This window comes from Aythya ferina (genome assembly GCF_964211825.1).
Source record: "Aythya ferina genome assembly, chromosome: Z".
Classification (NCBI taxonomy): Eukaryota; Metazoa; Chordata; class Aves; order Anseriformes; family Anatidae; genus Aythya; species Aythya ferina.
The window spans coordinates 55,614,351-55,631,911 of record NC_140299.1 but is presented as its reverse complement, the minus strand read 5'-3'; the positions used below and the strand labels follow the sequence as shown (position 1 = coordinate 55,631,911).

Below are 17,561 nucleotides of genomic sequence, written 5' to 3'. Positions count from 1 at the left end.
CCACTGTGGGTCCTTATACATACAGCAATTACCTTTTTTTTTTTTTTTTTTTTTTTTTTTAACTAATTCAGACACCTTAGCAGTTACCTAAACTATAAACTGTAACACTACCACAATCTATTCCCTTTAGGGTTATTACTAATTTTCATTTGAAACGGAACACCTGAAGCAATAAAATTGCTAAGCATTCATATCTATCTTGAGAACAGTAGTTTCCTAAAACTACTATGAAAGAGCCCACTATATGAACTGCACTGTTCAAACCTTGTATTAACCTACAGCTTTTGGGGATTTATAAAACTCCTTGCAGAAGAGAATGTGCAGCATTTGTACACTTGGCATGGATTCTGCTATTCATTAGAAAAAATTTATAAACAGAGTTTTTTCTGACACCACAATGATCATTCACGTACGTACACATATACACGCATGCATATAAAATGGGTGAAACCTATAACGCTTAAAAATACAAAAAATGGAATGTACTTAGGTGTATTCTTCATGATGTCAGCCAGGTCCTTAGAAGTATACCGACCAGTCAAAACTAACAGTATTTTTTACAGTGCTTATTAATAGTTACATCAGTACAGACTTCTAGAGAAGTTTCATGGTTAAACTTCTGACTTTAAGATCACATCACATTTTGTTTTTTTGTTTGTTCGTTTGTTTGTTTGTTTGAACTGTTTGTCTGTTCATGCTGAAATTTAGGATCTGATTTCACAAATTCAACTTTCCAGATGCCTTAAAAGCCAAGAATTAAATTCTGGTAGTCTTACTGTCCACTATATCATGCATATATTGAAACAGCCAGCCTCTTAATTAGCTAATTATACAGGGAGTTAACATCCCCTTTTTTTGCATTGAGTTACCTCATTTGGATACTCACGTTGCAGTCACATATTTCTCATGTTTCTAGCAGAAATACTTTATAGACTAATTAGTCCTTATAGACTGCTTATAAGAAGGACTACACGAGGACCTACATGAGAAACCAGAGAATAATTTCTCTGCCATGCCATCTTGCAGGAGGGAGGGAGAAAGAACCACCACCAAAAAACACTTCAGTTTCATCTCCTGTTTTCTAAAACACTGCCGCCCCCCAGAGGCAGCGGTTCACGAGCTGCAGCTCTGTCAGCTAAATTTGCAAAATTCGAGCAAAATTTGAGCGCCCTCAGAAACATTGCTGGGCGTTTCCACGTTAACCGGTGCAGACAGAGTTAACCTTGATAACGTATATTGGAAAAACAGCCTCCGTGAGCAACATCACACTGCAGGTTAGACATGATTTGTTTCCAGGTATTGCCACCTAACAGCACACGGATGGAATGGCTGCAGCTGAATTTCTGCCCCTTTGGGCCCCGGTATTCCTTATGGCACTAACGGGGTTTCACAGCGAAGAAATGTGTCCGCCCCCGGGACTCGAACCCGCAGCCTCCGGGTCTCGAACCGTCCCGCCCCACCCCCCTCTGCGTGCGCACTGAGCGGGGCTGCCAGGCGCATGCGCACTGGGAGCCTCCACGCCCCACACACGCACAGAGCCTCATGGCCGTGGGCGGTCGCCGCGCAGGCGCAGTTACAGCCGGGGGCAGCGCTCTCGATGTTTGGTGCCGTGGGTGGTGTTCCCACTGGATCGGTCTGGGCAGATACACATGCAACCCCATTAACTCTTTTAGAGTAGGGCGAGCGGTTAAGCCATCACCTTAAGGCTTATTCTGTCTCGATTCGTAGACGCTTATTCTGTCTCGATTTTGAGTTGTAAATGACTTTGTTACCAGCTTTACGCGAAGGTACATCCGAGGACATGAGTCTATATGTAGCTGCCAGGACCCAAAGCAGGCTCCGCCGGTGTGGGCGGAGCAGAGGGCGGGGTGGGGGGGAGGGGAGGGCGTGCGCATGCGCGGTGCGTCCGCGTGAGGCCGGCCAGTCCTGCGAGGGGGTTGCGGGCGCGGCCGCCATGGGGAAGCTGAACGTGGCCGTGCTGCGGTACCTCAGCGGGCAGCACTTCAGGGTGCTCACCGCGGTGAGACGGGACGGGACGGGGACGGGGACGGGGACGGGGACGGGGACGGGGAGGGGAGGGGAGGGGAGGGAAGGGAAGGGAAGGGAAGGGAAGGGAAGGGAAGGGAAGGGAAGGGAAGGGAAGGGAAGGGAAGGGAAGGGAAGGGAAGGGAAGGGAAGGGAAGGGAAGGGAAGGGAAGGGAAGGGAAGGGAAGGGAAGGCGCAGCTGCCCTCCCCTCCCCTCCCCTCCCCTCCCCTCCCCGCTGATCGTTTTTTCTCGCGCACCCCGCAGGTGGAAATGGGCATGAAGAACCACGAGATCGTGCCTGGCAGCCTGGTGGCGCCCATCGCCAGCCTGAAGCACGGCGGCTGCAACAAGGTGCTGAGGGAGCTGGCGAAGCACAAGCTCCTGGCGTACGAGCGGACCAAAAGTGAGTTTGGAGCCTGCGCTGGGAGCCTCCTCCTGGCCTTCACGGCTCTTCAGCGCCATGGATAAAATAAATAATTGTTAGCTAAGGTAGTGTTTAAGTTCACATAGGGATCAGCCCAAATGTGTTACAGTCTTATAGCAGACGAACTGGAGCAGACTGCAAAAGGCTTGTACCTTCACTCAGTCAGAAACGATCCCTAAAGTAGTATTTATTCTGTCCCATTCTGTTAACAGCGTTGGAATTCCTTCAGTCTTGCACTTGCATCTGGCTTTGCAAGCACAATGTGGGAGTCTTCATGAAATTCATCTCCTTTTTGTCTCTGTTTTTCAGAGTGCTAAGGTTTGGTTTAGGTCTTAAAACAATCCTGAATCCTTGCCGTGTCTCCTAAGTAATCATCTTTCAAAGTAATCCCATGCGATTTGAAGCATTGTCATTGCCTGCGTTACCAAGGGGCTAACAAAATGTCTACTTTTTATCCAGTTAGTTTTCAAAAGGCTTGCAGGAATTTAAACTTACTGTCAAGTTGGGTTGACACTAGCCAACAATGAAAATACTATTTGGGTGTTGCGTACCATAAGGAGGAAAAAAAAAAAAAAAGACCAAAATAAAACTTCTTTTAAAAGAAACACATGCATAATATGGAATTAAATGTTGTGTAATTTATTTTTACCTAGCTGTCCAGGGCTATCGGTTAACTAATGCAGGATATGATTACCTTGCCTTGAGAACTCTGTCTTCCCGGCAAGTCATCAGTTCTGTTGGAAACCAGATGGGTGTTGGCAAAGAATCAGGTAATTCAAAAAGTGTTTTCAGTATACATATATATTTTTTTAGAGGAAATGGGTCTCTATTTTTGGTAAAGGTTTGTTGGAAACTTGGTGAATTTACCTTTGGATAGTCATATCAGTTAATCTGTCAAACACCAAAATTTATGGTGTTTCGAGTTCTGTGTGAGTCTTTTGACTACATCTGATTTTTATCACAAAAATGTTGTTCCGCTTTGACCATTTCATACAATTCTTGGATGATTCATTAAAAGCTATTTTGCAGACAGGTGACAGTTGTCTCATGCCTTGAGAAGAAGTTTGAAGCCTTCCATCAAAAAGTTAACATCAGACTTTTCATCCCACCTAAAAAAAAAAAAAAGTAATACGCAGTCCAAACTATTGGAGAGCTATCTTGGTTTCTCATGCTCATATGTTGCTTGTTATTTGGCACAGCATGTCTTTTGTCATTAAAGAGTGAGCAGAGGATTACTTGGGACAAATGGTAAAAATGAAACATTAGCTAATTGGTAACACTGTTTAAAGTAAGAGATACCTTGAGTTTTCTGTCCAGTCAAAAGAAGTCTTTTATAGTGTGCTGTTTAGTTACTTCTTATCCCCTGGTCTGAAAGATGTTTCAGATCAGATGGATGGTTTGACCAGATGATCTTGGAGGTCTTTTCCAACCGTAATGATTCTATGATATTCTGCTAGTGGAGCAGCATTATCTCTTCACCAATAATTTCTTCTTGTTCAGATCTTTAATACGTAATATCCAAATTTGGTTGTCTTTTCTGTTAAAAGAAGTGTAGTAGACTTTGCCATTCCAGAAATAGCAGTTACAAGAAGTCAAGTAACAGATTTCTCACTGCACTGTTTCATTATATACCTGTCAGATACCATTTATTTCTCAGATCTGTGCTGCTATTTTTTCTCCTAGATATTTATATTGTTGCAAATGAAGACGAGCAGCAGTTTGCAATGAAATTGCACAGGCTTGGAAGAACTTCCTTTCGCAGCCTGAAAAATAAGCGTGACTACCATAAGCACAGACACAAAATGTCATGGCTGTATTTATCCCGGCTAGCAGCAATGAAAGAGTTTGCCTACATGAAGGTAGGTGGTTGTTTGCACCATATTAACAAGGATGTAATAGACTGGAATGTACTTCTCAGATTATCTTCTCATCACTTCATATTTGCAATATATGTTAGGATGTATGCTTTTTTGTTTGTTTGTTTCTAGTGTACTTAAAGTATACATTTCAGAGAATGACAGTGCTAATGCATCTTGTATACTTTCAAGTGATAAAATCAAACTTTGCCATGGAAGTCATATGGAACTGAAGCAATTTCCATAAAATTTCAGGTGAAGCTGTCCAGTCATCTGAATCTTAATAAAGGCAGTGAATAAGCTATCGTCATTTCACTTAACCTTGTCTTAGAAAAAGCAATGGAGAACTTTCCTATATGCTAGGGAAAATTCGTGAAGTATCTACTAGTATTTTAGTCTTGTCAATTTAGATTACTTCCACAAACATAATTACGGAGTATTTGTTAGGTCTGTAAGCGGTGAGGTTCAAACTGGGAGGAGAGCGCACTGAGAGCAGCCCTGCAGAGAAGCACTTGGGAGTTCTGATGGATGAAAAGCTTGACATAAGCCAGAAGTATTTGTTTGCATCCCAGAAGGCCAGCAGCGTCCTGAGCTGCATCAACAGAGGAGTGGCCAGCAGGTGGAGAGAGGTGATTGTCTCCCTCTGCTCTGCCCTTGTGAGGCCCCACTTGGAGTGCTGCATCCAGGTCTGGGGCCCCCAGCACGAGGAGTATGTGGAGCTGTTAGAGTGGGCCCAGAGGAGGACCACAAAGGTGATCAGAGGGGTGAAGCATCTCTCCTGTGAAGAAAAGCTGAGAGTTGGGGTTATTTAGATTGGAGAAGAGAAGGCTTAAGGGAATGCTAATAGCAGCCTGCAGTACTTAAAGAGGGCCTACTGGTAAGCTGGGGAGGGACTCTTTTTCAGGGAGTGTTGTGATAGGACAAGGAGTAAGAGTTTTAAACTAAAATAATGGTAGATTTAGATTAGATATTAGGAGGAAATTCTGTGCTCAAGATGGTGAGGCACTGGCACAGGCTGCCCAGAGAAGCTGTGGATGCTCAAGTGTTCAAGGCCAGGATGGATGGGGCTTTCAGCAGCCTGGTCTAGTGGAGGTGTCCCTGGCCATGGCAGAAGGGGTGGAACCAGGTGGTGTTTAAGGTTCCTTCCAACCTGAGCCATTCTGTGAATCAAGTGAATGATTTGGTAAATATGGTTAGAGCAAGCTAACAGAGCTACAAAATACTATGGCCTACCTTTAGTTAATATTTAATGTAGTGTAATACTGGATATTAATATTTAAGAAGAAACTTTTGCCTTACTGAGACTGTGTGTGGATTACCTGACCAGCCCAAACTGTATTTACAAGAACTGTGGAACCTTTTTCTAACACCCTATTCCCAATTATCTGCTGGTGGTTTCTTAAGCTAACAGACCAGATACTATTCTGCTGTTTTTCTATCCCATTGTGTTTTCCTGCCACCTGAGGGATAACTAAACTCTGGAAAATACAGAAGCATAGTTAGTAGTGAAAGTTCAGATTGCTCTTCCTCCTTAAGCACATGATTTGATTTTTACAGTTAGCAGTTGAATAATGTGTAGGATGCTGCTTCCACAATGATACTTAACTGCTTATCTTGGATTTGTAGTTTGTCGTGTATGTAATGTTTTCTTAATGGTTATCTTTCATTTTTTCAACATGTTGTCTCTTTTCAGGCTTTGTATGACAGAGGATTTCCTGTTCCAAAACCTGTAGACTACAACAGGCATGCAGTTATTATGGAACTCCTTAATGGCTACCCTTTGTAAGTTTGGAAGCTTGAAGTCTGTTTTACAGAAACCCTAACAATGATAGGTTCAGTAAGACAAAAGGGATGACATTTTTCCTTATCGTGTGAGTCAGTTCTGATCATGCTGAATAAAGCATGAATAAAGTCAGGCCCAGAACGGCTAGGGTTCTGCTTCATTATATTTGGAGAAATTGGTGAGAGAAGGAAAACTAAAAAGATACTCTCTTTGTCCAAAGAGACAGAGGTTAGTGCTACAACAATTTTCTACACAGAAATTTTATGTTCTATATGTTATCTATTCAATGATATTCAGTATTGATATATTCAGTATATCAAATATTCAGTATTGAGTTGTGTATCCTCCATGTTCTGAGCTCCAGTTCATGATCCATGAAGTGGTAAAGATTCAGGTAGGATTACAACTTGTACAACTTGCCATTCTAGAACTTCTGTGTTGGTTTTTTTTTTGGGTGTGTGTTTGTTTTTGTTTGTTTTATTTTTTATTTTATGTATTTGTGTGCATTGAACGCTGTTTTTTGCTCAAGAAAGATTACTTTTCTTCAGTTTTTCAACACCCAGAAACATGAAAAAATGTTGAATTTTGTATGTGAATGAATGGTTTGTTTTGTTTCCATAGCAGAATGCAAAATAGCTATTTGATACTCTATATAATGTACAGTAACAAAGGTTCAGTGTAATTAATCCCAAAGTATACAGTTGAAGAGTTACATTGAAGAAGTGCCTTTTAAGACTTTATTCTATCCTGTTTCCCCACCTTTGTTAAATAGTTCCACATCTGTCCTGTAGACAGAAAGCTTTAAAGTTACATTTGGCATTGCAGGTGAGGTTTACCATGCTATCCCAGTTCTGCAGTTTTAAGTAAGCATTTCCTGAAGGAGATGCTGTACTAGATGAGAATTATTTCAGGTGATCAGCGTCTCAGAAGATACCAGTTTAGATGACTTCCAAATTCAAAGAACAAATGATATATTTTATGATACAGACCTCTGGCTATAAGAAATGTCACCAATTAATTTTGCTGTTAATATGAAAATATTCAACAGCAGCCTATAACAGAGCTGCTAGAATTCCATTGTGTTTTGCTTGTATGTGCAACTGATATGTTCTCATAACACTACAGTGTTGCATTCAGGCCAAAATATATCACAAAGTAGCTGTAAATGACGGCTTCTTGACAGCTCCTGGTATAATAAGACAGCTGCCTATTTATTCTGCTTGTAAAAATAAGGTGATGTCTATTCTGTGCATTTTTGGGGCAAAACATATACTTTGCTTTTATTCTGGAGTTTATTCTGGAGTGCTTTAAGCTTTTTTTTTTTTTTTTTTTTTTTTTTGCTTTGCCTTATCCCCAGCTTAGTCTTGAAAACACTTTTTTGTGAGGCATTTGAATGGCATTTGAATACAAGAAGACCTAAGTTACCTAAAACAATCCAGACATAAAAATTCGCTGATCCATTGTTTAAATTAGGCAGCATAACCATCATGTTTGATAGGAGGACAAGAGACAAAGGGCTTTAGTTAAAATGAGGGATTTAACGTGGAGATAGGAGAAGCTTTCTCCCCATGAGGGCAGTGAGGCAGTGTGGTGGAGGTTGCACAGTATGTTTCCATCCCTGGAAACTTTCAAGCCCGCATTGGTAGAGCTCTGATTAGTCTCATCTAATCTCAGAATTGACATAGCTATGAGCAGAGCATTGGACTAGTAACCTCTGGAGATCCCTTATGACTCAAATTGTGACCCTGTCACAATTTCTCAGATGTAACTCATATGCCTTGTCTATATTTTTAAATTAATTCCTTCAGGGTTCAGGATAACTTCTTTTTTATTTAACTTTCCAGATGCCAAGTACACCACATAGAAGACCCTGCTGCTGTCTACAGTGAATTAATGGATCTAATTGTAAAACTTGGCAATCATGGTTTGATTCATGGGGATTTCAATGAATTTAATCTCATACTGGATAATGATGATCATGTCACTATGATTGATTTCCCTCAGATGATATCAACATCACATCCAAATGCTGAATGGTACGTACAAAGTTAAGGATGTATGCAAAATAAACCGGTTAAGTGCTGATAACAACAAATAGTCAACCATGATTTGTTTTCATAAGCCTGCTTCAAATTCTTTTTCTAATGTTTTCACCATACATTACAAATGCAATTTGTTTCATGAATGAGTAGAAATCTCCTTAGGATAAATGTGTAATTAATTGCTTCTCAGTTAAAATTATTTCTTTCAATTAAGAAATGAATAGAAATAATCTGCATTTATTTATGTATACCTACATGTGTACTTTTTCGCTTGCAGTCACTGATGGTTATTAATTTTCAAATAAAAGGCAAGAAAGTAGAGTAAAAGTTTGTCATACCAGTAGACTTAATTTCCTTGATTATTGCATTTTTACAATTCTATATTTTTTAAACAGGTATTTTGACAGGGATGTTAACTGCATTAAGGAGTTTTTTAAGAAACGCTTCAACTATGAGAGTGAGCTCTTCCCATCATTCCAAGATATCAGGTAAAAAATGCCAGCTGATTCTTAATTCCCCCATGTTATGGTAGTTATGTTGGTTTTCTGAGAAAAATGGATGCCTCTGAGAGATGATTTTAGAAGTGAACAGGGGGAAAAAGAGCCTAACTATGCATTTTGAAATATTTTTGTCATTCTTACAGTAAAAAGGATCCATACTGTCTTCATTGGCAGTTACTAAAAGTGGTTTCCAAAAACTGAAGCACGTCTTAAAATCTGCTGTCTCCTTTGTCTTACCTCTTGCAGCTAGGGGAAGGAGATACATCCAAATGCCGTAAATGTTACAGTGACGCAGAATTAGTTTCTCTGACTCTTAAAACCATATTTAACAGTCCTGGGGTATCAAATATTAACTTAGTTTTCAATTTTAAATTTAATTTTCAAAATGCTAGTACATGTGGTGACCGCCTCTTCAAATATTATCTTCAAAGTTCTCCTACTGTAGTTTGTCCCTTTTGAAAAGCAAACTATTTTCTCACATATTTTAAGAGCAAAGCTGCTTCAGTTAAAAGGGTTTTATATCACTCTGAGCCCTTTCTCAAAGGGGAATTGTCTGTGTGTGTGTCAACATGTCCTTCATCGTTCTGTGTGCACAAGCATAATTTAAGTATTATATTTGTTAAAATCAAATTGTTTGCTTTCAGTAAGTGCTGATTATGAAGATGGAATCATCTTGTATGAAAGTCTGGTTCTGTCAGGCTACATCCTGCTAACTATCCAAAGCCCTGCACTGTAATGTGTTACCTATGTTCCAATGGAGTATACTCTTTTTGTTAATAGCATGGTAATTATAGTCTAACTTGATAGTATTTTTAATCCAAAATACAGCATAATGATTTGATATATTAAAAGAAAGCTCACTTCTGTTTCTTTCAGGAGAGAGAGTTCTCTTGACATAGAGATTGCTGCCAGTGGTTATACAAAAGAAATGCAGGAAGATGATGAGCTGCTTTACCCAGAGTGTTCTGATGAGGATGATCATACAACAGAGGAGAGGGAATTTGTAGAAGATGCTGAAAGTAACGCCAACTTCCTCAGCCAAGATAAAGAAAACAATGCAGACTTCATATATGAAGTGATTTCTGAAGGCAGAACCTCTGAAGACTTGTATCACAGTGAAGATGCTGAAGCCACTGAAAGTAGTGAAAATTCACAAGGACTGAGTATGTCAGAGTTGAGTTCAGCCTTAGAAAAGGTTGAAGGGCAGCCTGTGCTTTCGAAGTCCAGTGAAGATGCAGAGAGTTGTGCACTTGGTTTTTCTGAGCACAAAAGAATACCTGAAAATGCTGCTGAAAATCAGACAGAGGGCTGCAGTGGTAAGGACGACGATGAATGCCCTGATCTGGTTGACTTGTCAACTTTAAATAAGGAATTGAGGCCTTACAGGTAAATACTTATATTTACTGTTTAGTGGTGTGGTGAAATTTTCTTCTTTTTTCTTTATTTCTAGTAATAATGTAAGTAAAAGATTTTTTTTGATATTAAAATGCTGCTGCTGCTAAGTAGCTTTGACAAGTAAGTTTATAATTAGAGTGCTCTTTCTCAGCCTCTGCTCCTCACTCGGCTGAAATTAGCAAGAACAAGCTCTTTGGAATATATTATTCAAATATATTTTACTGAACGTCATACCATGTGGCTTTTAATGCCTTTACTGACACACTTGGAAATTCCTTCTTACCTTTAAGCTAACCCCTTCTTATATAAAATTCAAACTATTAGTTTGCAAGTTCCCCGTGTACCTGAATGCATATATAAAGTTCATATACCCTGTTTTCTTTTTGCATTTTTCCTTTTTCATGAAATTCTACGCCTAGGCAATGTACAGAATCTGAATTAATCTTTTTAGTGTTCTGAAGCTTCTTTTTCTTACACTACTTTGTGTAGTATGTATGTGGCTATTGCACTATAATCCTTCCTGTCATAAAACGTGTTTTTTGAACTAGTGTTAATATTTTAAATGTAAATGTTCTTTCTGTAGTACTCTAATGTTCTGCTAGCACTTTTGATTATATATCAAAAAAATGACTGAAACATGATGCTCATAAAGGGAAATGATGTTTATCTCACTGAATGGAATAAAACATTAATTTACCTATTCCAGAAATGAAGACAGTATGGTTCATATTGCGGAGCACAGAACAAGAACTAAAAGTACATCAGCCAGCAGTGTTGGGAGCTGTTCAACCATTCCACCGGTAATTATTACTGCTACTGTCTAGTTTACTCTGATACCATCTTAGCTGTTGAAGATATTTTTACAAATACCTACTTAGCAGTAACTGTCTTTAATTGATTACGACTATGTACATCTTTGGTTTGTAGTTCCATGCTCACAGAAAATAGGTCTGATGCTTTCTAAGTGTTTACAAGTGAATTATGTCCAGTGCTGTACTTCATGTGTTGTTCTTTGCTCTTTCACAAAAGCTCTACTCCGGCATTAGCAACTTGAATTTTGTTTCTGTTGCTAGAAATCAATTCTGTTGCCCATAATTAATGTTTTTGTATTTTAAATTTGTATGCTTGAGTAAAGATTTAACTTGGCCTTTTTTCATCTGTCTTTTTAACACATCTTTTACCACATTTCTGAAACATATATATGAATTCATTGTAGTCATGGTGTCTTTGGCAATATGAATTTGACTTTTAGCATTACATAAATCAATACTTTGTGGCAGAATTTTACATCTTTCTTCATCCCTACTCAGTATACTATCCAGTATGGCTACCTCTATCACATTTTAAAAAGCGTATCTAAATTTTAAATGGAAGAAAGGTTTTATGCATAAATAAATGTGTTAGGGAACAGCATGTTTGCAAGTTGTGTAAGACTTTTACAGGACTTGATGTGAAGGAAAGAGAGAGACTTTGTTAGTCATCTCTGTTCTTACTGTAGGACATGGCCTTGTGTCTTATTAAGGAGAAAAAGAATTAGCCTTGAATTATGAAATGAAGTAAAGAAGAGCTAGGATAAATGCTAGGAATCGCCTGGCGTCTGATCCATGCGATACATGTTTTTTCCCTTTCAGTTTGCTAACCTAAATGTCTAGGATTTCTTTTGGAATCACTTATAGATCCCTATTTGAAATTATATTTCTCTACACCAGTAGGTGGTAGCAGTGGACACTCACTGTAGAAACCTTCCTGATTGTGTAGCGAACACGTGTTTTTTCTGTAGGCAGACACATCAAACTTGTTAAAATATTCAAATGGCATTTAAGTACCTAATATTCTGTTCTAAAAGAAAGATAAAAGCAGAAGCAGCTTTCAAGAGATTCAGCCACATAAACATCCTGTGTCAATTTACTTTGTGTAATCTTTCCATTTATATGCTCTTACACTAAATAAAATGTTTCTGCCCATTGTTAAATCTTATTTGAACTTTTGAATACTAGAACTAAAGAAAGGATATGCATGATGAGCTATTTGTAACATCAGAACGTGATTGCAAAACTAAAAACACAAAAGGCACTGCAGTAAGACCCACTGAGCTGCTTAGAGCCAATGCCTGTTACTGCTTCTAGCACTTCTCTGTTGTTTATATAGCTTTCTCAATGAAGAAACACATTAAAACATAAGCAGGTTTCCAGATTAAACACACAGAAGGAATTCATATGGGCATGTATAAACAATAGCAGTAATAGCAGTAGGTGCAGTCATAGCTGGGTGACTGTGCCAAAAAGAAAGCCTTATGAGTTACAGACAATAAGCTATTCCAGACAAAATAAAATGTCTTGTTGTGCTTGTACAAATCTTTGTAGGGACTGCTGTAATTTAATTATAGGAAATAATGCAGACTGTGCAAAAATTTAAATAATAAATTATAGATTTGTTTATTCATTTTGCTTACAGTCAGGCTTAGGATGATGGAGAGACTAGTGAGACTTGCATGCTGTGGTTGAGCAGTAGTATTTTGTGAATTTACATTTTTCCATAGTGAAAATATCTGGTATTTGTATTGCAAAATTTCTTCTAGTGAGCCTTGGATGAACTGTGAAGGAAGTCATCTGTCCACTGAAGTGGGAGAAGTAGAGAAGCCTTCTTTCAGAGCTCTGCCTATAAAAAGCAGAGGATAACAATTGTCTTACTGACAGAAGAAAAACATCAGTGGCCCAGTTTAAACTAGTTCTTACCAGCTTTCCTCAGGAATTTCTTCTGGAATATTTTTAAAGAGCATTTACAGATTTAATTTCCAAAATGCTCTTGTTTAAATACTGAGTTCTGCTAAGTTTCAGAGAAGAGAAGGACAGATCTTATACTACTCTTTTTATTCACATTTTTGATAGTCAACCTGCATGTGGTAAAGCTTAGGAAACTACTATTCAGGTGAATACTATGTAATTACTACAGCATTCTTACTGAAATCAGGATTGGGTACCTGGATTTATTTACCACCTTGTATTTGCTTAATGTAGTTGTATTAGTCACAGCAGTTTTTAAACAGTGCCAAAATAATTCTTTCTGGTTCCTGACTTAACTACCAACTTACTACTTAATGTGCTGCACTGAAGTTGAGCTGACAGTATCATAAACAAAAACAAGGCAAGAGAAATTGGGGTAAATGCAAAAGAAATGTTACTAGATTGTGTGGTAATTTTGCACCAGTAGGTACCTTAGCTCCTCCATGCTTCTCTTAGCCCTGTCCTCAGGTGGAAAAAGGGGGAGAAAACATGATGATGTAAAAAATATTCATGGGTTGTGATAAGGACAAGGAGATCACTCCTTGTGCTGGAGCAAACTGCTCCAGCACGGGTCCCCCACGGGTGGGCAGCAGCTCCCCCCAGACCCCCTGCTCCTGCGTGGGCTCCTCTCCACAGGCTGCAGCTCCGGCCCGGGGCCTGCTCCTGCGGGGGCTCTCCATGGGCCGCAGCCTCCTCCAGGCCACATCCACCTGCTCCACCGGGGGCTCCTCCACTCATGGGGGGGCTGCAGCGTGGAGATCTGCTCCATGTGGGACCCATGGGCTGCAGGGGGACAGCCTGCTCCACCAGGGGCCTCTCCCTGCACAGCCCGCAGGGGAACTGCTGCTGCCTGCCTGGAGCGCCTCCTGCTGCGCTCACCTGAGGGGCAATCCTAACCTTAATGGGAGAGTGCCTCACAGCAGGTGAAAAGCAGAGGAGGAATTCCACGTCACTGACTGACACGCTTAGCCACACTTGTGGTAGAGTTGTTTTCAGTTAGAATTGTACTCAGAGCTTAGTAATCTAAGTTTTATAAAATCAAAGTGCTAAAACAAATGTAGCCGCAAACCTGGTAGTTAGTTATTGTAGGGCATAAAATACTCTCTTGGTCCTTTTTCTACTTACAAGATGTTTGCCAAATCTTCAAGCACGGGACATTATCATTTTTGCTGAAGGCATATATTTTGCACTGAAAAGTACTGGTTCATTATGATTCCTGAATGAAAGGCACCTAAACTCTGCAAGATATCACCTAAGATGCTTTTTATTAGAGCTAACGCTAAAAGAAAAAAAAATAGCACAGGTGATCATACACCCCTTTAAATGCTGGAGCCCTGAACCTGACTCCAAACCACATAGCTATACTATAGACCTTGTCTGTAGCAGAGGTTCTCCCCTTTCACTCAGTTGAGATAATTACATGATTTTCTTATAAAGAAACAACTCTGCTTGCTCAATTTCTGCTGTTGAGAAGAGGTGAAGTTCTCATTATAACTTCTTTCTGCTCGGTTAGATAAAGGCAAGACCACAGAGCAGTGGTAATCACTGGAACCAAGCAGAAGCTGCCTGCAGGCTCCTCTGTCCCAAGGAGCTGGCTGAGTTTGCCCCAGGCCAAGGGATTTGCGCAGCCCCACAGAGGGCTATGGGGCCACACAGTATGGGCAGCACAGCACAGGGCAGGCCTGGGCAAACTCGAGTTAACCCTGGTGTGGATCACCAGCTTCTCAGTGCATGGTGGTCTTCTCGACAGGTTCACTACCACATGTTCATGTTAGTACTGAGAATACAGTATCATTATGGTAATCTTAGTACTAAATGATGTTCAAAAAGTTCTGATACTGAATTGTTTATTTATTTGTAGGAACTGGTGAAAAGGAAGATAAAACGTCAGCTGACAAAACAGCAGAAGTCTGCTCTGAGGCGACGACTACAGAAAGGAGAGGCAAACATTTATACCAAACAACGTCGAGAAAATATGCACAACATTAAGTCAAGCTTGGATGCAGCTAGTTTCTGGGGATAATTTATCATAGCTGCCACAGAACGTGAGAAAACTCACAGTACATACAGCTAAAACAGTTACCTAATAACCAAGCATCCTTTTATACAGTGGAGGAAAAGTTCTTAACAATACCACGTATTTTTGGAAACTAATAAACATCATGCTGGTTCCTCTGGTTTTGTTTGCATGATTTTATTTTGTGTTCCTAGTTAAAAATATTGACTGTAACTTAAAATAAATTAGTAGTACTAGGTAAGATCATTTTAAGTACAGTATTTCCAACAGTATCTTGTTTTAGGTCAATTTTACTGTTTTTGTATAGATTAAGAATCTTCTGATGTGCAGAGGATTAAAAATTTTCCTTTGTTCCTACAACATAAAATTTAAATTTGAAATTCTGCCCTCAGGTTACAAGCAGATATTTGTTTGATTTAATTAAAAATCAAAAGGAAATAAAAACTGATAGCTTTTAACACTCTAAAATTTCTTTGGAACCTGTACAAGGATCATCAAACAATATGATAATGTACATTCTTTGAACCAAGCAATTCTTACTTGTTTTTCCTTTCACTCCAAGATCTTGTATAGAACTTGAAAAGATCTATAGATAAGAGAAAAGGAATAAATAAGTGCTGTAGAGATCTGGCAGTCACTCAGGTTTTGAATTTGGCTGTGCAGTTACCAATAAATTTAATTAATTTAACAATTTACATAAAGTGGTGAGCATTCTGAACTTCTCGTTTTAAAAAATATTACCATGTATTTTTTTATGTTATTTTGGGTCTCTGAAGACCTAGAAAAACAAGTATCTTGATGTATCTGTGATTTAGGTGAAGAGCCTTCCTAGAGACGTATGACATGGTAAAGTTTGTCATCAATCCATAGTTTGCAACGTTTTAAATCTTTTACTTGGCTGGGGAAATGAGAAAGTTTGGATTTGAGGTTGATTTTGTACTCACACCTGATACTATCTATATTCTACTTTACCCGAACTGAAAATCAGCTTTTAGTCTATTGAGAAATTACAGCCTCTGTCCTGTCTTGCAGCATGCTCTGCTTTGAAACTTTTCAACTTCTGTCTTCTTGCTCTTACAATAAAAAACCTAGTCTTAGCTAGCAGCGGTATATGTTCTTAAAAGCATGGCAGGCTGGTGCAGAGATGTAATAGATAAGTGTTTCTTTTAGCATCAAAGCTGCAGGAAGGTCTGGTGACAGAAGTAAGGAAGTCCAATTAAATCTTAAATGTGATTGTTATCAAGGTATGTAGGGCTGTTTCCTGATGCAAATAGCTCTTTTTAGCACGGGCAGAAAAGCGGCCTAATTGAATTTAATTTCATTTCCATTTTAAATGTAAAGGGAAAAAACATCTTTTTATGTTTCTACACTCTTATCTGTTAAGAGGTTGTTTCAGTGACTGCTTAACAAGATTTCAGTTGAAGCTCTTTGCATAAGATGTGCACACACTTTTTGGCTTCTAATTTAGAGCTTTTCACAGTGGGTGAGTTCTTTCTGGTGCATGACCTTAAGTCTGTCTTGGTAATGGGTTCCAAAAATATACAAAGCCTGTCCTGTTTGATTGTGCTCCATGAGAATAGAAAGGATGGAATGATGGAAATCCATGCTGTTTATTTTCAAAATGTTCCTTTAAAGCATCCATTAACTCTTTTAAAGGTATTCTAATGGATGGCTGTAAGTTATCATTTTCATTTACTCTGCCAGACGAGACTTTTCAGAGAGTAGAGTTAGTGAGGGAGTTACAGCTTAATATATCTTTATTAAAGCCTTTTTTTTTTTTTTTTCAAAGCAGAATTCCTGAAATATCTGAAGTCATCAAAGGTCGCCACAAAGTTTACACATAGAATGAAGTTTAAAGTTCTCTTAGAGTGAACTTGGGAAAATGCAGAGGTTAAGACAATAGCATTATTGATTATCTTAGCAAATTCACCTAGCAAGGAATGGACGGGTAATAACAAAATGGGTTTTAAATGTTTTAGTAAACAAACACAATGTTAGTTCATTAATTTGTAAACAAAACATGAAGATAAAGAGTAGATACACCGTGTGCAATGCACACTATAAATGAAGCAGTATGTACTGAAACTTGCAAGTGATAGAGATACAAGGTTGCCTAGCAGTTTTCCACTGCTGCATCTTTAAAAAAAAAAAAAAAAAAAAAAAGTATTTTTTCTTTGGGAAAGACTGTACAGTAATTAAAGAACACACATCCTTACTTTGGGATTTTTTCCAAATCAAAAAGAAGACTTTACTGGAATTGAAATAAAAGTAAGCTGAGCAAAGCAACTAATTTGTACAGTTTATGGCTCTTACACAAATGTGTGTAACAGCAATGTATTTACATTCGTGCTTCAAGCTTTTGCCACTGCATCTGTGTCTGTCTTGATTGGAGTGCCTCTTCAGACCTCTGCATATCCCACAGGTCCTTTTAGATGTAAACAGTTTAATTCACTGGTATTTTAATACATTTATTGTATAGGGAGTAAGGAAACTGCTTTTCAGGAAACCAGATTCAAATTGGGTTAACCTAATATATCACAAGTTTAATTCTGCTAATCGGATTAATTTTCTATTTGCCATTAATGTCCTTCTTCTCCAGTTACATAGTTACAGGAAGAAAAAAAAATCATACTTTTTATTGAATTTGTTGTTTTTAAACAAAAGCCTGCGTGCTACTTTCAGGCTATCACGTTTAGTATAGCTTTACATAAGTATTTCCTTATATTTGCAATCTT

At 38.8% G+C, this 17,561-nt stretch overlaps 1 protein-coding gene and 1 long non-coding RNA gene across 7 annotated transcripts in view; one reads left to right on the top strand and one right to left on the bottom strand.

The window, feature by feature from the left end:
• The window catches only part of LOC311427769, a 32,814-nt gene extending 30,993 nt beyond the window's left edge, over positions 1–1,821 (bottom strand). For all 6 annotated transcript variants that reach the window (XR_014687542.1, XR_014687543.1, XR_014687544.1 and 3 more), the window contains exon 1: positions 887–1,821. This is a non-coding gene — a long non-coding RNA (uncharacterized lncRNA). The remainder of the gene's footprint in view (positions 1–886) is intronic.
• Positions 1,822–1,882: 61 nt separating this feature from the next.
• Positions 1,883–14,987, top strand: RIOK2 (RIO kinase 2). The gene is made up of 10 exons (XM_084505334.1): positions 1,883–2,020; positions 2,291–2,429; positions 3,104–3,220; positions 4,134–4,309; positions 6,000–6,088; positions 7,934–8,125; positions 8,527–8,619; positions 9,508–10,017; positions 10,733–10,826; positions 14,671–14,987. The coding sequence occupies exons 1-10, from the start codon at positions 1,955–1,957 to the stop codon at positions 14,830–14,832; spliced, it is 1,638 nt and encodes a 545-aa protein (XP_084361460.1). The 5' UTR covers positions 1,883–1,954; the 3' UTR covers positions 14,833–14,987.
• Positions 14,988–17,561: the final 2,574 nt, after the last annotated feature.

Bases quoted from the DNA above. Each gene is read 5' to 3' on its own strand.
- RIOK2 (XM_084505334.1), top strand. From the start codon at position 1,955: ATGGGGAAGCTGAACGTGGCCGTGCTGCGGTACCTCAGCGGGCAGCAC. The intron at 4,310-5,999 runs GTAGGTGGTTGT...GTCTCTTTTCAG, and splicing joins AAGAGTTTGCCTACATGAAG to GCTTTGTATGACAGAGGATT. The intron at 10,018-10,732 runs GTAAATACTTAT...TACCTATTCCAG, and splicing joins AAGGAATTGAGGCCTTACAG to AAATGAAGACAGTATGGTTC.